Genomic DNA, 21,130 nt, shown 5'->3' with positions numbered 1-21,130 from the left:
AACGCTGTTACTCTATGCAGGGATAATGCAACTAGAGCGAGCCTTCTGAAATCCTGGATGGAGGTGTCATGCTTATTGGCTATGCAGCATTTCGGAATCTTTCGACGGGAAGGACAAGGAAACAAGAGATTCTCTATGCAATGGTGACCATGACGTATTATCTAGGATCCTGGCGCTGACATAGTTGTTTGTGACGAGGGTCACGCCATTAAAAATGACAAGGCGGACATTACCATAGCACTCCAGCGAGTGAAATCTGGCCGCCGAATAGCCATGACAGGATCTCCTCTACAAAACAATCTGATGGAGTACTATTGTGTAAGTATTCGATGCTGGTGTCATTATGTGGATTAATTGATCTTGCAGATGGTTGACTTTGTGCGGCCTGGGTTTCTGGGTCCTCAAGCGATCTTTCGTAACAAGGAAGACTTTCGACTGCTGGAAAGTTACTTGGTCAGTCCGTATGGTGGCAGGCCTATCTTTGATCGCTACTAAGATTGAGTCATGCGTATCTTCCAAAGAACAGGCATGGCAATCAAAGTGTTTGCTATTTTCTGCTATTTTCTGCAGATTCGTGTGATGATCGCTGGGCTTGGTGCTGGATTGCTTCCAGTGTTTCTGTACAAGCATTTTCCCTTCAACAGCATTGAGGTAAAGTGTTCTCTTTGTTTTTCGTTACATGACAAAAGTTTTTTGCTTGTTTAAGGTAGTGGAGCTGGATCCGGTTGTTGCTGCTTTGGCAAAGCGTCACTTTGGATTTGTGGAAGACGATCGCATGCAGGCATGAGAGTCCCCAATTTTCTTTTTCTTCTTAACCAATATATTCTCTTACAGCTGAGACTTGGAGATGGATTAGCCGCTGTCGATGCTATAGCAAAACCAGAGGTATGAGTTGAAAGATCAAACTTGAAAGAAGAAACTCTCAAATATTTCTTATTTCAGATGGAAGAACAAGCTAACAGCGAGAACACTAGACATAAATTGCACATACTACTCATTGACGCTGATTCCTCCGATCCAAGGTGCGCTTCTGTCTTTTCTGTTGATATTTGTTGAAGTGATCAGATAACTCCGTTGCAGTAATGGGCTAAGCTGCCCTCCAGAGGAATTCGTTCTCGAAACATTCCTCCGCAGTGCGAAAGCTGCTCTGGAACCTGAAAGAATACTCGTCATAAACGTTGTTTCGCGGGCTCGTGAGCCTCACATACAAGCAGACCAGAGAATGTGTGAAGTAAGCTCGCTAGACTCTCGTTTCTGGTAGCAGTAAGAGCTTACAAGTTGTTCTTGCTTTGCAGATTTTTAGCGAAGTCTACGGCCTGCAAGTCGACGAAGACGTGAACCGGGTGGTGTTTGGATTGCCACAGCCGAGTAACCTGAGAGACTCCACCGCGATTTTTAACGCTGGAGTGCTACTGAAGAAGGTCGCGGGCCAGTTTGCTTCGTGGGACAAAGGCCCCAACGTCAAGGACGTACTAAAGAAGATCAAGCGGATCAAGTGACAGTGAGAAAAAAAAGGTCTGGTTTTACATCTTTTCTCATTCTCTCTGGGGGTTTTTGCGCGAGTTTTCTCTAGAGAAACGCACTGTACAGATGTACCATTGCTATACTTTTTTTGCAAACAAAGAGTCCTAAACGATGATCCTTGGTGTGTCATCGAAATCAAAGGAAGGATGGTTTTTTGTTCTCCTGCCAACTGCATGAGAAGATTCATCGCGTGAATCTCTCAGAAAGCCACAGGAGAGATCGACAAGGTTTAATCTGTGCATTGTGTGAATGAGCGACACGCACTGGAAATTAATCGCGTGTAGCCCCAGAAAAGATGCACGAAAAAGCGAGAAGAATGAAGAATTCTCTCCTACATGAGATGAGATCTTTGTCCAGAGAAGAAGAGATGAAAGAAATTCCAGGACATTGCGAAAGGAGATTAGCAATGTAGCATTAGCTGAACGGGCAAAGCACACGCGATAGAATCTTCGCAGTGCCCCAGTACTAAATGCGCGAGAAAAAAGAGAGAGAGAGAGAAGAAGGCGCTGTGGCGTCCATCAGTCGAACAAGGCAGCGAACAACGAATCGCTGACCCGTGCCATGGAAGCCGCGAGAAATCGTTGTGGCATCCGCGTATAAGCGAGCCGCAAAGAAAGAGCGGCGCCCTCAATGTTAAGATGCAAGAACCCTAAAATTGCAAAGCCCTAAAATCGAGACACTCGTTCTAGGGCACACACACAATGCGGCAAAGAGGAGCGATCGCCAGCGGCGAAGTCGTGACAGAGCTGGAGCTCGTCTTCCTCAGGCTGTCCGCGATCGATCTGTGCCAGGCCAGGTGCGTGTGCCGCGAATGGCGACGAGCAATTGACGATCCCAGCTTCCGCAAAGGCTACGCTCTCTCCCACCGCTGCATCCCTCACCTCTTCCTTCGTCTCTCTGGATCCCTCCTCGTCAAGCCGCTCGACAGCTCCCCTCGCAGCGAGTGGCGCCACTTCCAGACGCTCCCCGACGACATGACCATCGCCAGCAGCGACGCGGGCTTGCTGTGCCTGGCCACGTTTTGGGACTGGTTGGCGCTACCCTCCATCTTCGTGTGGCGCTACAGCGATCTCAACTCCTCCCCGGTGAGAGTTCCGTTGCCGCCAGATACCGGAGACATGCACTTGACGGTGTACCGCCGCGAGAGGGATCGATCGACGCGAGAGTTTTGCGTCGCTAGCTTGGGGCCATGGGGCGCCTTCTACATCTACGACTCGGCCTCGGGCGAGTGGTCCTTGCGCGAGAACAAACACTACTCAGACTTAGGGAATGAATTCTATCCGATGCTGGATCACGGGGAGGTGGTGATGCTTGGCACGGATGCCTTAGTGAGATACAACTTGTGGAATGATTCCTGGCGCATTTTCAAGCTTGATTCCGACGAGTTGATGTTCGAACGGAGCTGGTCCCTTCTTCAGCTGGATCGGGATCGGCTGTTCGTGGTTAGTAATGAGTTGCAGGCGGAAGATCACGAGGGGCTGGTTGTCGTAGAGAGGCGGGGAGAGAAGTGGGAGATTGTTTCGAGCCGTGATGAGGAGTTTGATGATTTGGAGGTGTGCACTGTTTGCACTGATGGGAGCAACAGTATATGGCTGCTTGACAGGGATAACTCACGGATTGTGCACTTTGGAGTCGATTCCAAGAGCTGGTCAGTGGAGGAGGCGCCCGAGGCTATAGCTCGAAGATTCGTGAACTTTGCTTGGTTCTCTTGTTAGTGCTGAAAATCAGGAGTTCTTTCTCGAAGAAGATCCAGGGGACTGCTGCGAGCTAATGCTGTGATGATCGGCATCGTTGTTAGAATGGTGGTGAAGGAACAACAAGGTGGTAAATCGCTACTTTGCGAAAAGCAAGATTGAGCACGTTTGTGACACGGAAGAAAAGTGTGCAAAAGCTCTTGCAGTGCCCCGAGCCAAATCGTTGTGGCATCCGCGAAGAAAGAGCAGTGCCTCAATGTTAAGTGCAAGAACCCTAAAATCAAAAGAATCATGAAATTTATTTGATATTAAGGTAACATCTACTTTATCATGAAAAACTTCACTCACTTGCTGCTACAACACTGGAGGAATCCATTGTTGTTCTGCACACACTTGTTAATCAGTACTGAGGTATAACGATACTGGCCATTGCCATAGCACTGCGCATTGATGGAAGCAGCACTTGGAGCTGGAGGATGGTACCACGGGGTGATCACTACATTCTGGCACGAGGCACTAAAGTTTCTGCCACAGTTGAGGGTTCCTCCATTGTTGCTGAAGCAATCGTTAAGGTTGATGCTGCTCCTTTGGAGCTGGCCATTGGGCTTGTAACAATTGGCAGTCAGTGTTGTGCCGCTTATAACCTCCGAGTTCTTGTCACAGCTATCCTCAAAGTTGCATGCCTGCATCAAAACCAGATTGAGTCTGATTAGGTATAGTTCTAGTGTGGGCATTTAAAAAAAAACTAATAGCTTACAGCGTTGCTTGTCCCTGCAAGCGCTACAAGAGCAAAGACTAAGCAGATAATAAACTGCGAAGACATGATAGAATGCGAGTTGTAGAGATTGTGGGTTGTGATCCCACTGTTGGACTTTTATACTGGCAAATGTGAAATTCCAACACGGAAGTGCAGGTAGCTCAACCAAGCTCTTTAGATTTTCCTTAAGGAAAGAGGGTGGATGGGCCATGTCTATAATTTTTCACCAATCTTCAAAATAATATCTAATTAATAAATCTTGATACCTAAACGAGAAACGTTTATGAACTGGAAAGTATTGTAGAGAAATAACTCGTCCTCATTACCTAGACAATTTGCTACAAACAACTGTCCATTTCACTGGTTGAACCTAACAATCAAGTTTATGGTGCCTTCCATTTATGCACTTGGTAAAAAAAAAATCAATAAGAATGTTCAGTATTAAAATATCAGATTATAATTTTAATTAGAGCTAGGTCCATAGATAATTAGAGCATGTTGTTTATGATAAAGGTTTGGATGATACTCAAGCAGAAGGTTACCAAGAGCTCTATCACTCTTTTACACTTCTCGCCCATCCCAGCTGAAGAAAACAAAGATCTCTGTGAGCTCAAGGAAAGACTGGAGCTCCCAGCCTGTGAGCTCGAGAAAGACTGGAGTTTCTTAGTGACTTCCAATCCAAGAAAAACCAGGGATGCCCACCGATGTTGTCATGTTTATCCACTTAATACAACTGCAAACTTGGCCCACTCTTCGTCACTAAGCGGAAGGACTAGAGGTGCTGGCGGAGAAGAGATCTCGACTCCAGCGTTCCATGCCAATCGAGATCCATCCGCATGTCCAGAACAAAGGTTGGGAGCTCGGTCGTCGCGTGGAATTGCTCGAGATGCTCCGTTTTGCCGGAATTTTTAGGGCCCAAGATCAATACATAAATTAGGGTTCTTGAGGTTTAAGCGGTTTTTGTAGTTGAGGTTTTTGTATTGTTTCGTGATTGAGTTTTTACTAGTAAGGAGGAAGGAGATGGCGGAGTTTGAAAAAACAGCTCGGAGGACGAGTACGATGGCGATGGATACATGTCCGAGAGTTCCAGTGATCTAGTGTTTCTTATCGTTCATCAATGATACTTATGTTTGATGTTCAGGGCTCAAAGTCTGACGAGGAAGTCACAAGGATGATCGATTGGCTGGTGGAAATTGAAAGTGAGGTTTGTATCCTTTTTTTTTGTCATCCAATAGCTGGCTTATCTGTGATGTTATCAGTCCGCTGACGCTCAAGAACATTTGGAAGACGAAAGTGTAAAGAAAGTGGAGGAGGAAGTCAGGCTGGAGTTGTCTGAAACACTCTCTGGACAAGAAGTAAGAAATTTGCATGCAAGGAAAAAAGCTCATGGACACCATTTTGTTGGTAGCTGGAGATTGTGAAATGGCGGACTACGTTTCCATATGGAAAAAAACGCTTTTGGAGCTTGAAGAGGAGAGTGCAAAGCTTCAGGTTGATTAGAGAGCTATTTGTGCTATTGTGATACTGAACCGTCTTCTCCATGACCGCCTTGAAGATGCCGGTGTGTCTCTACCGGATTTATTCAAAGCTATTGAAAAGCAGGCTGCTGAAGGGTGTATGACGGACACTTGGAGAAACCGGGCTCACTGGGCTGGTACTCAGGCACCTGAAGATTTTGCGGAAGTGCTTCATTCTGCTGAGAAAGATTTGGATGCTCTGCGGCCGGTTATAAGGTTCGTTTTTACGCATATGGAGCTGATCTAACCTGTGAGATACTAGGCGCCGAGGCAAACTTGTAGAGGAAGGTGCAAGCGGTTTTCTGGAAAGAAAAGTGAACGACGTCGATACTGTGAAGGGCTCCACTGGATGGGAAGCATTTGATAGTGCATTCCAGCCAAACTTGAGCGCAGTTAGCTTGTTCGAGTCAAAAAAATGGGCTGCGGTTTACTCCGCCTCGACCCCGGAGCAAGCAGCGCGATTGGGCTTAAAGTTCCCAGGCGTTGACAAGGTATAGTGTCTTGAAACGTCAGAAACTAACCTTCTCATGTCAGGTTGACGATATTGCGGACATAGATCAACATGTTGGGATGGAGGCGGCCGCTTTGGCCGAAGAGAGTGAGTTCGCATAGATGTAGTTATTTTTAAAGTAATGGCAAGACTAATTGGTAAATTCTTTTTCCATTACTTGAAAGGAGAGATGCCACTATAAACCATAATTGTTTTTTATATTGTCTGTATTGTCAATCCTAATATCAGAGAGGATGAGAACATCATCTTCTTCAACACTTGGGCTTGTCTCTAGCTTTATTGTGTCTTGTCCTTGACAGTGGATATTGCCACTTTTATCTGTGCTTGTACCATTTCAAATACACTACTTGAAATCTCTATGTACAGTAGTGAAGAAAAAGTGGCTAAACAATCTGCAAGTGAGATAGTTATCATGATTGGATCAAAGAAATAAAATAAAATGAGCCATACTTGCTTGCTTATTGTTTGATTCAACTATTTCTATTTCTGGTTTTGGCAGGATACATAAACCGTCACTACAGGCCAGGCAATGGTTACATTGTCATCTGGTGCAACATTAGTGGTTGATCAACAAGTGGAGGTATGATTCACTGATCAACCTTTAAAAGATTTTAGTTTTCTTTGATAACCTTTTCCACTGAAGAGCTGAAGAATATGAGGGATATACATAACAGATGCAAATGTGGAAATGAAGAGCAAACTAGATTAATCAGAGGCCATTGTTTTTTTCTCGCTAATGCATGACGGCGGAGATGCGAGCGGTTTGGAAGATTACCTCTGGCGGCGGATGAGAAGGGTAAGATATACGCCAAAATCCATGACATGCCACTCAGCCGGCTGCGGTCGCTCATTCCCTCCTTTCTGGATGATGCCGCGGTGGCTGCTTCACTGAGAGAGGAGTTTCTGAAAAAAAGGAGAGCTGTTCCGAGTAAGTGTCTTCTTCATGCCTCCTCTACGTGACATATTTTTTTATGATGCTCGAATCAGTGATGAAATTCAACCCGGACGCTCAAAGTTCAATGCGACAACGAGTTGAAGAGCTGAAAAGGTTTGTGGTTTGATCGTATGTCCGAGCTTACAAGTTTGGTCCAATGCACACAGGACGAACTATGTGTCGGTAAGCCTTGGAAAGGGCAAGTTTGTTGATTGGATCCATGGGTCAGACAATGACCCAAAAAACTGTGACCTCCCAAAAGAGCGTTGGGAATCAGCGGTAGCACTCAAGGAGGCTCTCCAAGTTCCTCTTTGTTTTTTCTTTTTGGGTGTTTGGACTTTTATGGCTAAATGACACTTGCATGCAGCCGTGGAGCGCCTTTGAGGGGTCCCAAGTACGATATAACTATATATGATTTCGACCGTCGTTGCTACGTGGATGCGGAAGGTAAACCTCTGGAGGGCGGAGTCGAACCTTTGGAGAACGTATATGAGGGTTGAGGATATGTCTAGTGTAGATAAAGAAGTCAATTCCCATGAAAAAATACACAGGCAAATGGAACCCTTGCTATCAATGTCAATCATAGTAGAGAGTGCTTAAGATTATGGACGTGTTTCTAGGATCGAGCTGTCAGTGGCAGCAAATCATTAATGAGACGTTTAATTTGCATTTATAGGAGTTCAGCATCGATATCTCTCTTTCGCGGGCATGATCTTGGATCCATTGCACTTGTAGAGTTGGCGGACGTCCTCTACAATCCATCTGTTTGCGGAAGTAGGGCTATCTCGTCCTCATGACTTTTCGAAAAAACATATCTGCAGCCTTGGTGTATTGATTCCACCCTCCTGGAGGATGTGCATCAGAAAGTCTGTTCGGAGTACCATTTGTGTGAGCGTTTGAAGTTATGTTTGAAGCTGGATTTGCTTATAAACCTGGCCTTATACTAAACTCTTGATTTCAGCTATCAATATCGACGATGATATTGCACATTGTTTCAAGGGAGGTAAAATATCACACACGTCCACAAGCTTTGTGCAGCAAAGCTTCCATTTTCCCATAAAAAACTCGATCGATCTGTGGCCACTGCAGAGAAATAAAGAAAGATAAAAACACATTTCTTCTCTTCAAAATTTTGGAACATACCTTCTACACTCGTAGCTTGTTATGAATGTTGCGTCGGGATTATTAGCTAGGAAATAACTCACGGTTGCGAACAAATCGTCGAAATCTGTGAAAGGTGAGCCGCTAAGGAGAGGAAATCACACATTTGTCTTCTTACCTTTGGAATCGTATAGAACATCAGCTCCAAGAACAAAACGAGGATGTTTCATGGCGAGTAAATTCTCGTCCCATTCTCCCCAAGTAAGCCCCTGAATCTAAACTAAAATGGAAATCGAAATCAAAACCAAAGCAAACAAAACCATGGAGAAAGTACCTCGCACTCCACATTGTTTAGATCACAAGTCTTACGCATGTTTTCAAAGACCTTTCACAAGAAAAAAAAAAAAAGAAGAAGATTTTGAGTCCTCCAAGTTTCTGATTCTTACCTCTGGATAGAGCTTGTAATCTGTCAAGATCACTCTGGCACCGACCTTTGCTGCAACAATTCCTGGCAATCCAGTGCCTGCTCCAAGCTGTTTGGCGCGATTTAAAACCAAGAAAACGAAGTTTGAGAACAAAGAAGAAAGGAAGAAGAAACTCGCAAACCTCGATCACCGTAGACCCAGCAAAGCGATGCCTTTGCTGCCAAACATACTCTCCCAAGCAAATCCCACACGGCCAAACATAAAGCCCATAATCTTCTTTCATCACCTACATTCCTCGAGAACAAATCAAACCCAAATTCCAATCTCCAGCTAAGATCACGATCTCTTACTTCGCTAATCGACACCGCCAGAGAATCGCCGCCCTCGCCATCAAACCGGTGCTCGGAGACCGTGCGCATACCCTGGAAGCAAGAACCCTAATTCTCACTACGCGGGAAATATAGTTTTAAAAACTAGGGTTTGGCTGGAATGGAAAAACACAGCCATCGATTCTACAGCTAAAGCCGTCGGTTGGAAGCCATCGCCAAGCTCCACTGCCCAGCTCGTGGACAAGAACCCTAGATTTCCACCCCCAATCCATCACGAGATAGACAAGATCCTCGCTGCCCACAGCGCGAATGTGGAGCCAGCAATCGTAAGCGGAGCTACTCTTATGAATTGCTCTGCAAATCTCCATTCCCAGCTCCTCGGGCATGGATCGCAGCTCGATCCAGCCCCGGGAGCTCGGATCCAGCTCCCAGATTTGCAGTCCAAAGATCGCGGTCGACTCGCGCAAGACGAGAAGTAGCAATCTTTCTCTAAAAACTAGGAGATTTGGATGAACCTGGGCCGTGAATCGGCGCTGGTTGGAAGCCGTGATCGCGGCGTTCTGCCAGGAGATGGAATCCGGGAAGAAACCGTGGACGATCCGCCAAAGATTGTCCTGGATGTCGAATTGAGCGAGGATTTGAGGCGTGGAGCTCACCCCCCAGATGCAAAAGAGACCACTCCCATCCCCGCGTAGCGCCGAGCACAGCAAGCTCAAAAATCCTCGCCCAGTGATCGCATCCACGCTCGCCACTGATCTTCTCGCCTTGGATAGTTTGGCATCTGCTAGGTCGAACAGGCAAACACCCCAGTTGGATCCCCACAGAGAAATCGGTCCTGCCAAGACGATCCCATAGCCACCATCGCTCTTCTTCCACATCGCGAGAGCCTCAATGGAAGAAAACCCTTCATCGACCGACAAAATGCGCCGCGCGGTACCGCGGAGTGACGCGGGCGTCAGGGGGTCGAATACCGCCAGCATGGGGGGCATTGTGAGCGACGCGCTGAAGACGCAGCACAGCAGCCCGTGTGCGCTGGCGGCAAGACAGGGACCGGTCCACCGCGACTGGCATTTCTTTCCAAGAAAGCCCGAGACAGAGCCCAGAGAGAACCACTGACGGCATGCCGCGCTGTACGCCGCCAGGTGCTCTTTCGCACCGCTGGGCCTCTCCTGCCCACGGTTGTGCAGCACGAGCCAGGCTGTTTCACGCGACGCCGACGCTCGACGAATGAACGGCACGGCGGTAAGCTCCCGCCACGCACGGGATACCGCACTGCACCGCGCGACGTCGCGCAACGGTAGCCGTGACAGGATGAGTACCGTCACGTCACTGGCGATACCGTGGCTGCACTCTTCTTTCTTGATCTCCTTACCAACCATCGCGACCGTTGAAAAAGGTCGAATATTCTCCGCCACCAAGAGAACACTGCCGTTAAAGCCAATCTAGCTGGACGAGTCCAGACCCGCCACGTGGTATCCTTCCATGTGTTGCGGACCAACGCTATTCATCAAGTCTCCAATACACTGCCCGTTGGAAAAGAAGTGCGCTCTCCTCTCATTAGCATTTTAGCTCTCATTGCTTCGCGGTTAGAGATCTTCCAGGAAGATTTTCTAATCCTCTCCTTCGGTTCTTTCGATTCGAGAGCTTAGATCTGTATCAAACGAACGAGAAAAAGATCGGAGAAAAGGAAAGCTTTCGAGCGATGGCTGCTGCTGCGATTGAAAATGGAAGTACCTTTAGCTCTAGAAGTCCTTTCAAGGAGTGGAATGCCCAGAACGAGGAGGTATTCTCGATTCGCTCCAGGATGCTCACGCCCTCCAATCGAAAGAAGTTCCAGAATGTAACGGCCCCGGAAAATGTACGTTGCTTCCTTGCTTTCGTTCTCGATCCATGTTTTCCTTGCTGAAATCTTTTGTCTGTGAAGAACCAAGTCAGCTGCCAAATCTCCAAGCTGCAGGAAGGCTTACAATCTGTTACCTCTTCACTGTCGCTCTTGAGTGACACCATTGGCAGCGCGCTTGCGGTAAGTTTACCATCGAGGTTTTGAGTTCCTCACGTGAAGAACTTCGTTTCGTTGGAACAACAGGAGTCATTCACTCTGATCGAATCGGATCGAAACTGTTATGCTGCATCACCGCAGAGATCACCACAGAGAAGTGAGTCATCAGATCAAAATTCTGACTGCATTACTTACAGCTCCTCGCAAAAGTCTCCGTCATCTTCATCAACTGGAACAGAGGAGAGTCCAAAGTTTCAGCTCAAGCCTTCCAGCGATGTAAGCAGCTTTCGGTTGTGTAGTCTCCGGCTGACGCTAACGTCTGATCAAACAGCTCGCGATGTCTATGGCCGCCAAAGCCAAACTTCTACTCCGCGAGCTCAAGACCGTGAGAGCGGAGCTTTGCTTCATGAGAAACCGGACGTCACAACTAGAAGAAGAGAACAGAAAAATGCGCGGCAGTATGAGCAAAGGAAATGCACCCGAGGAAGATGATCTGGTAGGCAAAAGAAATTCTGAGAAACTCGAACCTTGAATATTTTTCTCGTTACAGGTGAGAAGGCAGCTGGAGACCCTCCTGGCCGAAAAAGCTCGGCTTGTACAAGAAAACGCTACATACAAACGGGAGAACCAGTTTCTTCACGAGGCCATAGAGTACCATCAATTGACAGTACAAGGAATGGTCTTGCCGGAATAAAGTGAGCCGCGCTGAGCTAAATGAGCAACTGGAGTTAGAAGATAGTTCTAAGCAGAGCCTGAAAGGCAAACTCACCGAAAAACTCCGAAGAGGCGAGCATCTAGTCTATCTCCTGATCGCAAAGGAGACTTTTCTGTCCGGCTTTGGAAGATGGAGATCGGCAGCAGGCTCCATATCCGTCTTGTCTTCGTCCTGTTCGTAGTCCATGTCCTCGGTATTGAGCAGTGTTCTAGTGGGTACAATCAGCTGGTAGTTCACTGCCGTGAGTGTATCTTGATCTGGAGGCAACGCCAAGCCCGGGCCTCCGATCACCTTTGGCAATGGTATGCTGTTGCGCACTTTTGCTAGCTCCAAGAGTGTCTAAAAGATGGAACACATACACAAGCGTTAGTTTGGGAAGATGAGGAAGAACAACAAAGCAAAGAACAAAGAAATGTAGAGGATGACAAAGTCAAGACTAGTTTCCAGACTCCAAAAACTACTCTAGAAATTCAGTTCTAGAACCACAAACAAAGATCATAGATCTAGCTTGACGATTTCTTCCACAAACCACAAACCAGAAAAGAATATTTCAAGCTTACCAAGATGGAACATGTTTCGGAAGAACCCAAACTTAAGGAAGAACAACAGAACAAAGAACAAAGACGAACCACAGACCAGGAAAGAGAATTTGCTTACCTCTCTCGGCGGTGGCTGAGAGAACGAGTGATTGACGCGGGATTGCACGGCGAGCTTCACATCCTCGCAATCGATCGCCGGTTTCCCAGCGTGCTCCGAGTAGGCCTGCGCGTCCCCCAAGACCTCGGCCACATATCGATACCACATATCCAGGAACTGATTCACGACCCGGGGCTCATACTCGGCCACACCCATCGATCGCATTATCGATCGCACAACTCGCGCATCGCGAGGAATGTCTTCGCCATCGACATCACCTCCTCCTCCTCCTTCCTCCGCCATTGCCCCTGCCCTAGGTAAGCTCGATTTTACCCTAATCTATCAATTGGAGCTTTGCCTCGAGCGACAAGGCGCGGAGGTATCGCGTCGCGAGCAGCGTCGCGGGTAGTCTTCTTCGATCATCCCTTCGATCGTGATTCTCCTCTGGCGGAGGCGAGCACAGCCCATCCATCCAGGTTCTAAAACCTCCTCCCACTGGAAGAGGCTTAGGGTTTTAGTCCATCCATCCGGCGCTTGCGTAGCTCCTCGCATTGCTCTTCGTCGCGACGAGAATCTCGCTCGCTCGCGCGCGCGCCGCGTGAAATTCCAAGGCGCGACCACGATGTTGTAGCGGCCGACGGCAATGGCATCGCAAGCTACTGCCGGTGATCATGCTCCAGGGCAAGAGCTCAGAGATTGCCTGAGGTAATGTTCTAGCAAAATATCTTCACTCTCTAACGAAGAACTTGGGCTTTCCAGGAGATTTGACGCTGTTGCTACCAGCGACCCCGATACTTCGGAGGCGCTCTTGCAGCTAGAGGGCTCTTTGCAAGCTGGGCTCGTATTGGAGGAGCTCGGCCATGCATGCTCCGTGGATGCCACTCACTGCAAAAGGCTACTGTCGTTCTTCCTTCCTCTAAACGAGAAGGATGTAGCGCAGATAATTGGGCTGGTGTCGCGAACTCATCTCGGAGTCGAGGACGTCCATGGAGCTTATGCCACTGTCTTCTCGGTGCTCTGCGACAGCCCCTCCTACGTAGGTGATTCTCCGTGGTTGAGTACATGGAATCAGGATGTTCTGATCGATACTTTGAAAGAGCTGGTAAGATCATTGCTGTTACTCCGTTTCCCGTTAATTTGTGGATATCTTCCTACAGGCTCCTGCCCTGGACTGGCGGCTAGTGATAGAGAATCTCGATCATGAAGGGTTTTTCGTTCCCGACCAACAGGCTCTGTCGGTTCTTATGTCATTCTTTACAAGGAACTCTCAGGTTGGCTTGTTTTACTTTTCCGAAGCGATGACCTTAGTTGTATTGTCTTCAGGATACGTTCCCTATACAAGCTGTTTGCGGGAGGATTTGGAAAAATACAGAAGGACAACTCTCATTTTTACGGCATGCAGCCGTTGCGCCACCTGAAATTTTTACGTTCGCAAGCTCTCACAGAAAACAGGTAATGCTTTTTTATATCCTGTTTTTATTGAACTTCTTATTTCTTTTCTTATTTTTCTTGAAGATGCTGCTGGAAGGTTACCATAGGTTTGCGTTTGGTAGTCCAAACCATGCTTGGCTATCCATGGATTTACTTGAAACGCTGTGCCGGCTAGCAGAGTTAGGCCACGGGGAGGCCGTTCGATCTCTGCTAGAATACCCTGCGAAGCACTGTCCGGAGCTGCTTCTCACCGGATTAGCCCAGCTGAAGGTACAGCACTATTCTACATTGAGCATCTCGACAATTTGCTTTGTCGTTCCACAGACGGACTGGAACCTTGTTCAAAACGAATATTTTACGCCGTTGTTTTCTGCGTATCTTGGCATAAATCAGCATGCAAGTCTCGTAATGCATCAACTATGGCTTTTAAGTAGGGAGCTAATGAAAAAAGCCATGGTCGAGATCCACTCCAAAGAGCCAAGCGCAATTGGTCGTATCCTAGACGTTTGTCAGGAGTTAAAGGTATTGTACAGCTGATTTGTATATGACTTTGGCATTGACTATACATTTTTCAGGTTCTTTCGGAAGTGCTCGATGGTACACCTTTTCAGTTCTCTATTGATCTCGCAGCGTTAGCAGGAAGAAGAGAGTTCCTGAACCTTGAGAAGTGGTTGCACGACAATCTAGTAGTATATCAGGAACCCTTGTTTCAGGTAAATGCATTGTTTCCGGTAAAACGAAGCTCAACTGTATATGCAGGCCTGTTTGAGCTTTCTGAGGGAGAGATTGTTAGTGGAAAGTTTTAATGGACAGTCGGGAACTCCCCGGAGTGGACCGATTGGACTTTCTATGGAAACAACGGCAATCTTTTTCAAGGTTTTGTCTTTTTATGTGTTCCTTACAAGTTTTCTGAAAGCTTCTTTAGGTACTCCAAGCATTTTCAGCCCAGTTATCTTCGAGAGAACTTGTCGAAGAAATGAGACGTGTGCACGCGGCTGCAATTCGTGCAAATCCACGTCTTCTTAGCGGTGCGGGTACTGAGCAGTCGTCGTCTGAAGCATTTTCAAGTGATGTTGAAGAGGAGGCAAACGTTTACTTTCAGAAGATATACAAAGGCCAGCTTACCATCGAAAACGTTGTGGAGATGTTAGAAAGGCTCAATGGATCTTCAGTACCAAGGTTCGCTTCCAAGTTGTCTTATTAGCGAATGACTTTATTTGCTTTTTTTCCAACTATGCAGGGAGCACGAAGTATTTTCATGTATGATTCATAGTCTGTTTGATGAATATCGCTTCTTTCCAAGATACCCGGAGCGAGAACTCAAAATTACTGCTGTGCTATTTGGTATCAGAAAGTTTTTTCATATGACTATAGCTAACACATCTTTTCGTAGGTAAACTTATAAGTCATCAGCTGGTGTCATCGATCACCTTAGGCGTCGCCTTACGTTGCGTTTTAGACTCCTTGCGCAAAACTCCTGACTCGAAGGTGAGATAGAAAAGCTGCATACTTTTCCTTCACCTATTCCGTTTCCTGCAGATGTTTTCATTTGGCATGACTGCACTGGAGCAATTCAGAAGCCGGCTTGAAGAATGGCCACAGTACTGCAATCATATCTTGCAGATATCTCACATGAGAGACGGCCATATGGATCTTGTTGATTATATTGAGCGGTCGCTGGCACGCGCATCGTCCACGCAAACTGACGTCCTAGCAAATCCTTCTAGTGATCAACAGAACGCTCAAGTGCAGCCTGAGCTGGTATGTACGCGGAACACGTCTTGTAGTCTGACGTGTTTTTCTAAGGACGCTGCGCAGAACCTGAATCCGCAGCAGCAGGAGGAGCGTAGTGCAGGTGGTACGCTGGTGGCGAACAAACCTCTTTCACAATCCGTTTCCTCTACCGCTCAACTGTATGAAATACTGAAGGGGCAACAAAAGGTGGTATTTTTGTAAGCGTTTTGCACCCTGACGTCCGTTTCAAAACAGGCTATGAATGCTCAACAATCTAGTTCGCACTTCTCGAAACCAGCGAGAACTATGTCAGTTCCAGGTGTGATTTTTGCTTTTTCTCTTCTGGAATCTTGGGTTTTAAACTCCAGTCACAGGCCGACATGTAACTACTCCTGGATTTGGACATGCGTTGAACATTGAGACACTGGTCGCAGCTGCCGAAAGGAGAGATCCAATTGAAGTAAGACCGATTTTCTATGTTGTTTACTCTATGCTCTGGTGCGAATTCGCAGAATCCCAGCCTTGAGACGGAGGACAAGGTTGCCTTTATTATCAACAATATATCTGTAGCGAATTATGAAGCGAAAGCAAAGGAGTGCTTAGAAGTTTTGAAAGACAAATACTACCCCTGGTTCGCTCAATATATGGTTATGAAGAGGTATTTGTTGACATTGCCATTTGTATATGCGGTATAATTTGATTTTGAAGGGCGAGCATTGAACCAAACTTTCATGATATTTACCTGAAGGTCCTCGATAAAATGAATTCAAGAGCTTTGGATCAGGAAATTGTCAATGCCACGTACCAGAATTGCAAGGTATGGTACTTCATTGATTGTGCTATCTGTAGCGTTAGTTTATGCAGGTGCTTTTGGGATCGGAACTGATCAAGTCAAGTTCGGAAGAGCGCTCGCTTTTAAAGAATTTGGGCAGCTGGCTGGGAAAACTTACAATTGGGCGGAATAAAGTTCTGAAGGCCAAAGAAATTGACCCGAAAACACTGATTACGGAGGTGAAAATATTTTGTTTTCTTGCTCTCTTACATTTTTATAAAACAGGCATATGAGAGGGGGCTGATGATTGCTGTTATACCATTTACTTCCAAGGTAACAGCTGGCCGTCTCTCCCATATATGATTCAGAGTTTATATTTTTGCAGATTTTGGAACCATGCCAAACAAGTCAAGTGTATCAACCTCCTAATCCCTGGACAATGGGTATTCTGGGCCTTCTATCCGAAATTTATGCGCTTCCGAACTTAAAGATGAACCTGAAATTTGACATTGAGGTCAGTCGTAAGTACATTTTAAATTGTAAATCTTTTCCTATGTTGTTTCAGGTTCTTTTCAAGCATCTTGGTGTCGAAATGAAGGACGTAAAGCAAACACAACTAGTAAAAGGCAGAATGCGTGAAGTTGAAGGAAATCCCGACTTCTCCAATAAAGAACTTATTGCTGCTACCCATCCACCAGCTACCACGGAGCATAGCATAATATCTAACCTCAATCAGGTGGAGTTTCTCCCGGAGCTGCCGGCACATCCAGTTCCCCATGCGACGGCTACTCAGGTATGTGCTCCTGATAAAGCTAACTCAAATAATTCGTTTGGTTGTACTCAGCTACCTGTTCATGTATCTCCAAATGCATCCCAAGATGAGGAAAAGGTCCTGCCTTTCGTTGGAGAACGTGTTAAAGCGCATTCCACTGCCCCATCTCCGTTTTCTTCAGGACAGGTTCGTCTTCCAAGTTTAATGACTAGTATGCATAACGGGGAGTTTGGTTCAGGCTTCAACTCTTTCAAATCTTAATGTGTACGTGGTTCTTAATAATAGACTAGCAGGAATAAGTCAGCAACACCAACAGCAAATGCACAGGTAAATCATTGTTTCCGTTTTTATGATGTCTTACGCGTTTAAATTCAGAATTATTCCCTTGGCAATGGAACGGGCTATTAGGGAGATTATTGCGCCTGTGGTTGATCGTAGTGTTACCATCGCTTGCATGACGACGAGGGAGCTAATACAGAAGGTACATCCATTTTACGCGATGCGCTTATATAAGACCGTCCGTTGCAGGATTATGCCCTTGAAGCGGACGACAATAGAACGCTTCATTCGTCAAATCTAATGGTTGCGAGTTTGGCGGGAAGTTTGGCTCATGTGACGTGCAAGGTAAAACGTAACTCATTACACCTGTTATCTAAATTTTTACTATAGGAACCTCTTCGTGTTGCAATGGCAAGTCATATTCGCAACGCTCTCCAGCCGAGTATTAGCTCTGACGTATTAGAGCAGACTGTGCACGTCGTGACGAACGACAATCTTGATTTAGGCTGTGCAGTTATTGAAAAAGCCGCAACAGAGAAGGTAGGAGTTAAAACATTTTTGCAATGATCAAGCGTCTGATATGTGGTAAAGGCTTTGCGAGATCTTGAGGATTCCATGGCACCTATTTTGATAGCTAGAAGAACACAAAGGGATGTTGTTCATCAAGCATACACTCAAGGGAATCTTTCAAGGTTACCTGAGTCTCTTCGACCCAAAGCTGGTAGATTGTCACCCGCTCAACAACGTGTTTTTGAGGTATTGTGTTTTTCTTTTCTCCATGTCAATGTAATTGCTTTTGATGTGTGCTCAGGATTTCGCTCGTCTGCCATGGCAAACACAAGCCTCAGCTGCAAGCACTCGCCCAAATTATCCGAACGTATTTCCTTCTCATACTTCTACCGCTATTACGCAAGCGTCGGATGTCAATGCTGACGAAGTGGATGTTCGCACCCAGTCGCCAACAAGGTACCTTTTGACACGCTACCGGTGTTTAAAGGCTCATTAGTCTATGCAGTTTTCCTGACGGAGGAGCCCGACATCAAGAAGTATTGTCAAGTGATGGAACTTCTGCTTTACTTCCAGATGGAAGTGGCGCAGAGCTTCTAAAGGTACGAAAATGGTCAGACACATTTGTTACTCATGCTTTTCTCTGTTCTCTTATTGGTACGCAGCTCCACGTCCCCAACATTTTGCCTGGACCAACTTTACCGACGGAACCACCCGGACCTGTAAGTCGGCCTGTGAAAGATGATGTTAAACCTATTCCTCGCGACACTGATCCGGTTGGACTTCGTGATCAGGTGACTTCGTCTTTCCTCTTCTTCCTACTTGATTGATGCTTGTCTTTTTGTGTAGATTGCCCTCCTGTTCGATGAATGGGCTCGGGTGTGCAATACCCCAGGCGCTAATGATAAAACATATGCAAATTTTATATCTCAACTTACGCAATCTGGTTTCCTCAAAGGCGATGATGTGACGGATCAATTTTTCAGAATTCTTACTGTATGTTGCACAGCCTTTTCTATTTTCCGTCTTTTGACTTTAATGTGCGCAGGAGCTAGCTGTGGCGCATTCGCTTTCTGTGGAATCCTCTCCTATTGGCACTTTAAATTTTGCGGCCGTTGATTTGTACGCCAAACTTGTTGTGCTCCTTGTGAAGGTAGAGTTGAAGAATCTTAACCATGGACTATCTCAAACAATATTGGCTCATGCAGTTTTATGCGGCGGAATCAACAGCAAATAAAGTCGGCCTTCTTAACAGAGTTCGTGATTGATGTTTTGTCCCAGCTGCTGTTCCTTATGCTTGGTATTTGTATCAGGTTTTGAACGTGACTGTGCGCGTGATTCAAAAGGACGCTGACGAGAAGAAAACTTCGTTTCAGCCGCGTCCTTACTTCCGCTTGTTTCTAACATGGCTCATGGATTTTAATGCGCCAGACCCATCATTGGATTCTAGCGTTTATCAGGTACGTGCTTTTGGTCCACTTCAATTGATTTCATGGATTGGAACAGATTCTTCTTTCCTTCACCAATGCCCTCACGATGTTGCAACCCCTGAACACGCCGGGATGGAGGTGTGGTATATAATACCTCTGTGGTTTGTTTAATTTGCTGTCTCTCTTGCAGCTTTGTGTGGTTGGAGTTGATTAGTCATCGTACCTTTATGCCGAAGCAACTTTTAGTTCAGCAACCGAAAGGCTGGCCGAATTTTCAACGCCTCCTTGTATCGCTTTTCAGATTTATGGACCCCTACTTGAGAAGTGCGGAACTCAGTGACCCGGTAAGCTTGGACCACGATGTCTAGCACCCAGACTCATTTGTCGGTTTAAACTTTTACAGATCAGGCTGCTGTACAAAGGCACTTTACGCGTGTTGCTTGTGCTCCTCCACGACTTCCCAGAGTTCCTCTGCGATTATCATTTCAGCTTCTGCGACGTCATTCCCCCGAGCTGTATTCAAATGCGTAATCTCATACTGAGCGCATTCCCACGAAATATGCGACTGCCAGATCCATTTACTCCAAACTTGAAGGTATTCCGTGCATTGTTGTTGACGTCTTTGTGACAATGGTATTTGCGCAGGTCGATTTGTTGCCGGAAATAAGCCATCCTCCTCGCATACTGTCTGATGTGGAAGCTGCCTTGAAAAGCAAGCAACTCAAGGGTGACGTTGACGAGTATTTGAAGGTGTGTGAGCTTGTTTCGTCAGAGTGCACAATATAACGTGCTCTTCATTTGCAGACGCGCCTGTCACCACCCTTGTTTCTTGTCGATTTGAAGCAGCGGCTGCTATTGTCACAGCACGAATCCGGATTGAGTGGAACGCGGTACAACGTCCCTCTGATAAACTCGCTGGTGCTCTATGTGGGAATGCAGGTATGCGAATGCTACTTACTGCCGTGACGAGGCATTACGCCATTCTTTTTGCAGGCAATCCAACAGCTACAGGCTAAGACCGCCCCTCAAATCGGTGTCCCGACCGCGCCTATCACGCACAGCGCTCCCATGGACATATTCCAGAAGCTGATTGTAGAGCTTGATACCGAGGGCCGCTACTTGTTCCTCAACGCCATCGCCAACCAGCTCCGCTATCCAAACAACCATACGCATTACTTCTCGTGCGTGTTGCTCTACTTGTTCGCCGAAGCCAGCCAGGTAAGCTTTCCTTTTGTGCTCTTTTATGTAGGCTCTAGCTCAATCCTTGCGCTTTGCTTCAAAGCAGGAGATCATCCAAGAGCAAATCACGAGAGTTTTGCTGGAAAGGCTCATCGTCAACCGTCCTCATCCGTGGGGTCTGCTCATCACTTTCATCGAGCTAATCAAGGTATGGGGGAGATCTTTGTCCCTCCTTTCTTCTTTCTCCTTTTCGTTGGAAATATCTCTCACCACGCTCCCTTTATCTCGCGCAGAATCCCCGCTACAACTTTTGGAACCACGCATTCGTGCGATGCGCTCCGGAGATCGACAGGCTGTTTGAATCGGTCGCGAGATCTTGCATGGGACCACCGGCGAAGCCGACGGACGAGGAGATCAACGCGAGCTTGAGCGCCGAGGCGATCAAAGGCTAAACAAACACGCGTGAAGAAACCAAAAAGAAAAAAAGAGGAGGAAGAACAAAAACTAGGAAAAAAAGGAAAGAACGATCGAAGAAAGGAGTGTAAGTAACTCGGCCTCGTTCTTTTTGGTTTTTTTTTTTGCTCTCCCCATTTTCCCTTGTTTTTGTGTACAGCGCGATGTATCATAGAAATTTTTTTTTCCCCCTATCAACAAATTTTCCGTACGGTTCTCGTGTCATAAACGGCCATGCCTGGCGGGTGGACCACACCCGTCCGTACGGTGGGATGGGCGGCCATGAGGCGCCAAACAAGCCTTTGTTTGTACTTCCGGCCGGCCAATGAGAAACGCGCGCTATGCGCGACCTGCCTCTTTCTGGGGAGCAGTGACGGAAGAATCAATGTCTCTTCCCGACAAGCCCCTCCCCTCCAACTGCAACTTCTACC

At 46.7% G+C, this 21,130-nt stretch overlaps 6 protein-coding genes across 8 annotated transcripts; 3 read left to right on the top strand and 3 right to left on the bottom strand.

Annotated features, from left to right (window-relative positions):
• Positions 1–470: 470 nt before the first annotated feature.
• LOC112345524 (methyltransferase-like protein 13) lies at positions 471–1,508 on the top strand. The gene is made up of 6 exons (XM_024672427.1): positions 471–651; positions 707–781; positions 835–885; positions 943–1,022; positions 1,081–1,231; positions 1,296–1,508. The coding sequence occupies exons 1-6, from the start codon at positions 505–507 to the stop codon at positions 1,497–1,499; spliced, it is 708 nt and encodes a 235-aa protein (XP_024528195.1). The 5' UTR covers positions 471–504; the 3' UTR covers positions 1,500–1,508.
• A 6,076-nt stretch (positions 1,509–7,584) lies between these two features.
• On the bottom strand, positions 7,585–8,891 carry LOC9630894 (methyltransferase-like protein 23). The gene is made up of 7 exons (XM_002967560.2): positions 8,814–8,891; positions 8,645–8,749; positions 8,485–8,571; positions 8,373–8,423; positions 8,217–8,313; positions 8,081–8,165; positions 7,585–8,020 (listed from the first exon to the last, which is right to left on the bottom strand). Exons 1-7 carry the CDS (start codon positions 8,880–8,882, stop codon positions 7,876–7,878), a joined length of 639 nt encoding a protein of 212 aa, XP_002967606.1. The 5' UTR covers positions 8,883–8,891; the 3' UTR covers positions 7,585–7,875.
• A 38-nt stretch (positions 8,892–8,929) lies between these two features.
• Positions 8,930–10,171, bottom strand: LOC112345608 (F-box/kelch-repeat protein At5g43190-like). Its single transcript, XM_024672740.1, has one exon. It carries the CDS (start codon positions 10,169–10,171, stop codon positions 8,930–8,932), a length of 1,242 nt encoding a protein of 413 aa, XP_024528508.1.
• Positions 10,172–10,237: 66 nt separating this feature from the next.
• Positions 10,238–11,834, top strand: LOC9632832. Its single transcript, XM_024672425.1, has 5 exons — positions 10,238–10,650; positions 10,717–10,815; positions 10,879–11,067; positions 11,123–11,287; positions 11,342–11,834. Exons 1-5 carry the CDS (start codon positions 10,495–10,497, stop codon positions 11,483–11,485), a joined length of 753 nt encoding a protein of 250 aa, XP_024528193.1. The 5' UTR covers positions 10,238–10,494; the 3' UTR covers positions 11,486–11,834.
• Positions 11,291–12,473, bottom strand: LOC9630893 (transcription initiation factor TFIID subunit 9). Of its 2 annotated transcripts, none has more exons than XM_002967559.2 (3): positions 12,164–12,473; positions 11,561–11,845; positions 11,291–11,501 (listed from the first exon to the last, which is right to left on the bottom strand). In XM_002967559.2, exons 1-2 carry the CDS (start codon positions 12,443–12,445, stop codon positions 11,591–11,593), a joined length of 537 nt encoding a protein of 178 aa, XP_002967605.2. In that variant the 5' UTR covers positions 12,446–12,473; the 3' UTR covers positions 11,291–11,501; positions 11,561–11,590. The 2 variants fall into 2 exon arrangements, with proteins under 2 accessions (XP_002967605.2, XP_024528196.1); XM_024672428.1 differs by having other exon boundaries at positions 11,291–11,496.
• Positions 12,474–12,730: 257 nt separating this feature from the next.
• On the top strand, positions 12,731–20,924 carry LOC9630892 (CCR4-NOT transcription complex subunit 1). 2 transcript variants are annotated; one of them, XM_024672430.1, is made up of 42 exons: positions 12,731–12,847; positions 12,902–13,244; positions 13,300–13,413; positions 13,466–13,594; positions 13,658–13,843; positions 13,898–14,095; positions 14,149–14,286; positions 14,333–14,449; positions 14,499–14,752; positions 14,814–14,917; positions 14,967–15,061; positions 15,113–15,334; positions 15,380–15,514; positions 15,563–15,626; positions 15,682–15,767; positions 15,820–15,965; positions 16,016–16,124; positions 16,172–16,318; positions 16,365–16,412; positions 16,465–16,593; positions 16,645–16,872; positions 16,924–17,037; positions 17,090–17,178; positions 17,227–17,332; positions 17,380–17,475; positions 17,521–17,670; positions 17,722–17,886; positions 17,942–18,096; positions 18,146–18,239; positions 18,303–18,431; positions 18,487–18,633; positions 18,686–18,790; positions 18,846–18,893; positions 18,951–19,097; positions 19,144–19,205; positions 19,258–19,411; positions 19,471–19,662; positions 19,713–19,817; positions 19,872–20,006; positions 20,061–20,285; positions 20,353–20,454; positions 20,540–20,924. In XM_024672430.1, the coding sequence occupies exons 1-42, from the start codon at positions 12,786–12,788 to the stop codon at positions 20,696–20,698; spliced, it is 5,733 nt and encodes a 1,910-aa protein (XP_024528198.1). In that variant the 5' UTR covers positions 12,731–12,785; the 3' UTR covers positions 20,699–20,924. The 2 variants fall into 2 exon arrangements, with proteins under 2 accessions (XP_024528198.1, XP_024528197.1); XM_024672429.1 differs by having other exon boundaries at positions 13,466–13,843.
• The last annotated feature ends 206 nt before the right edge of the window (positions 20,925–21,130 follow it).

This window comes from Selaginella moellendorffii, unplaced genomic scaffold (assembly GCF_000143415.4).
Source record: "Selaginella moellendorffii unplaced genomic scaffold, v1.0 SELMOscaffold_9, whole genome shotgun sequence".
Taxonomy (NCBI): domain Eukaryota; kingdom Viridiplantae; phylum Streptophyta; class Lycopodiopsida; order Selaginellales; family Selaginellaceae; genus Selaginella; species Selaginella moellendorffii.
The sequence above is the reverse complement of the archived record's forward strand: the minus strand, read 5'-3'. Positions and strand labels throughout refer to the sequence as shown.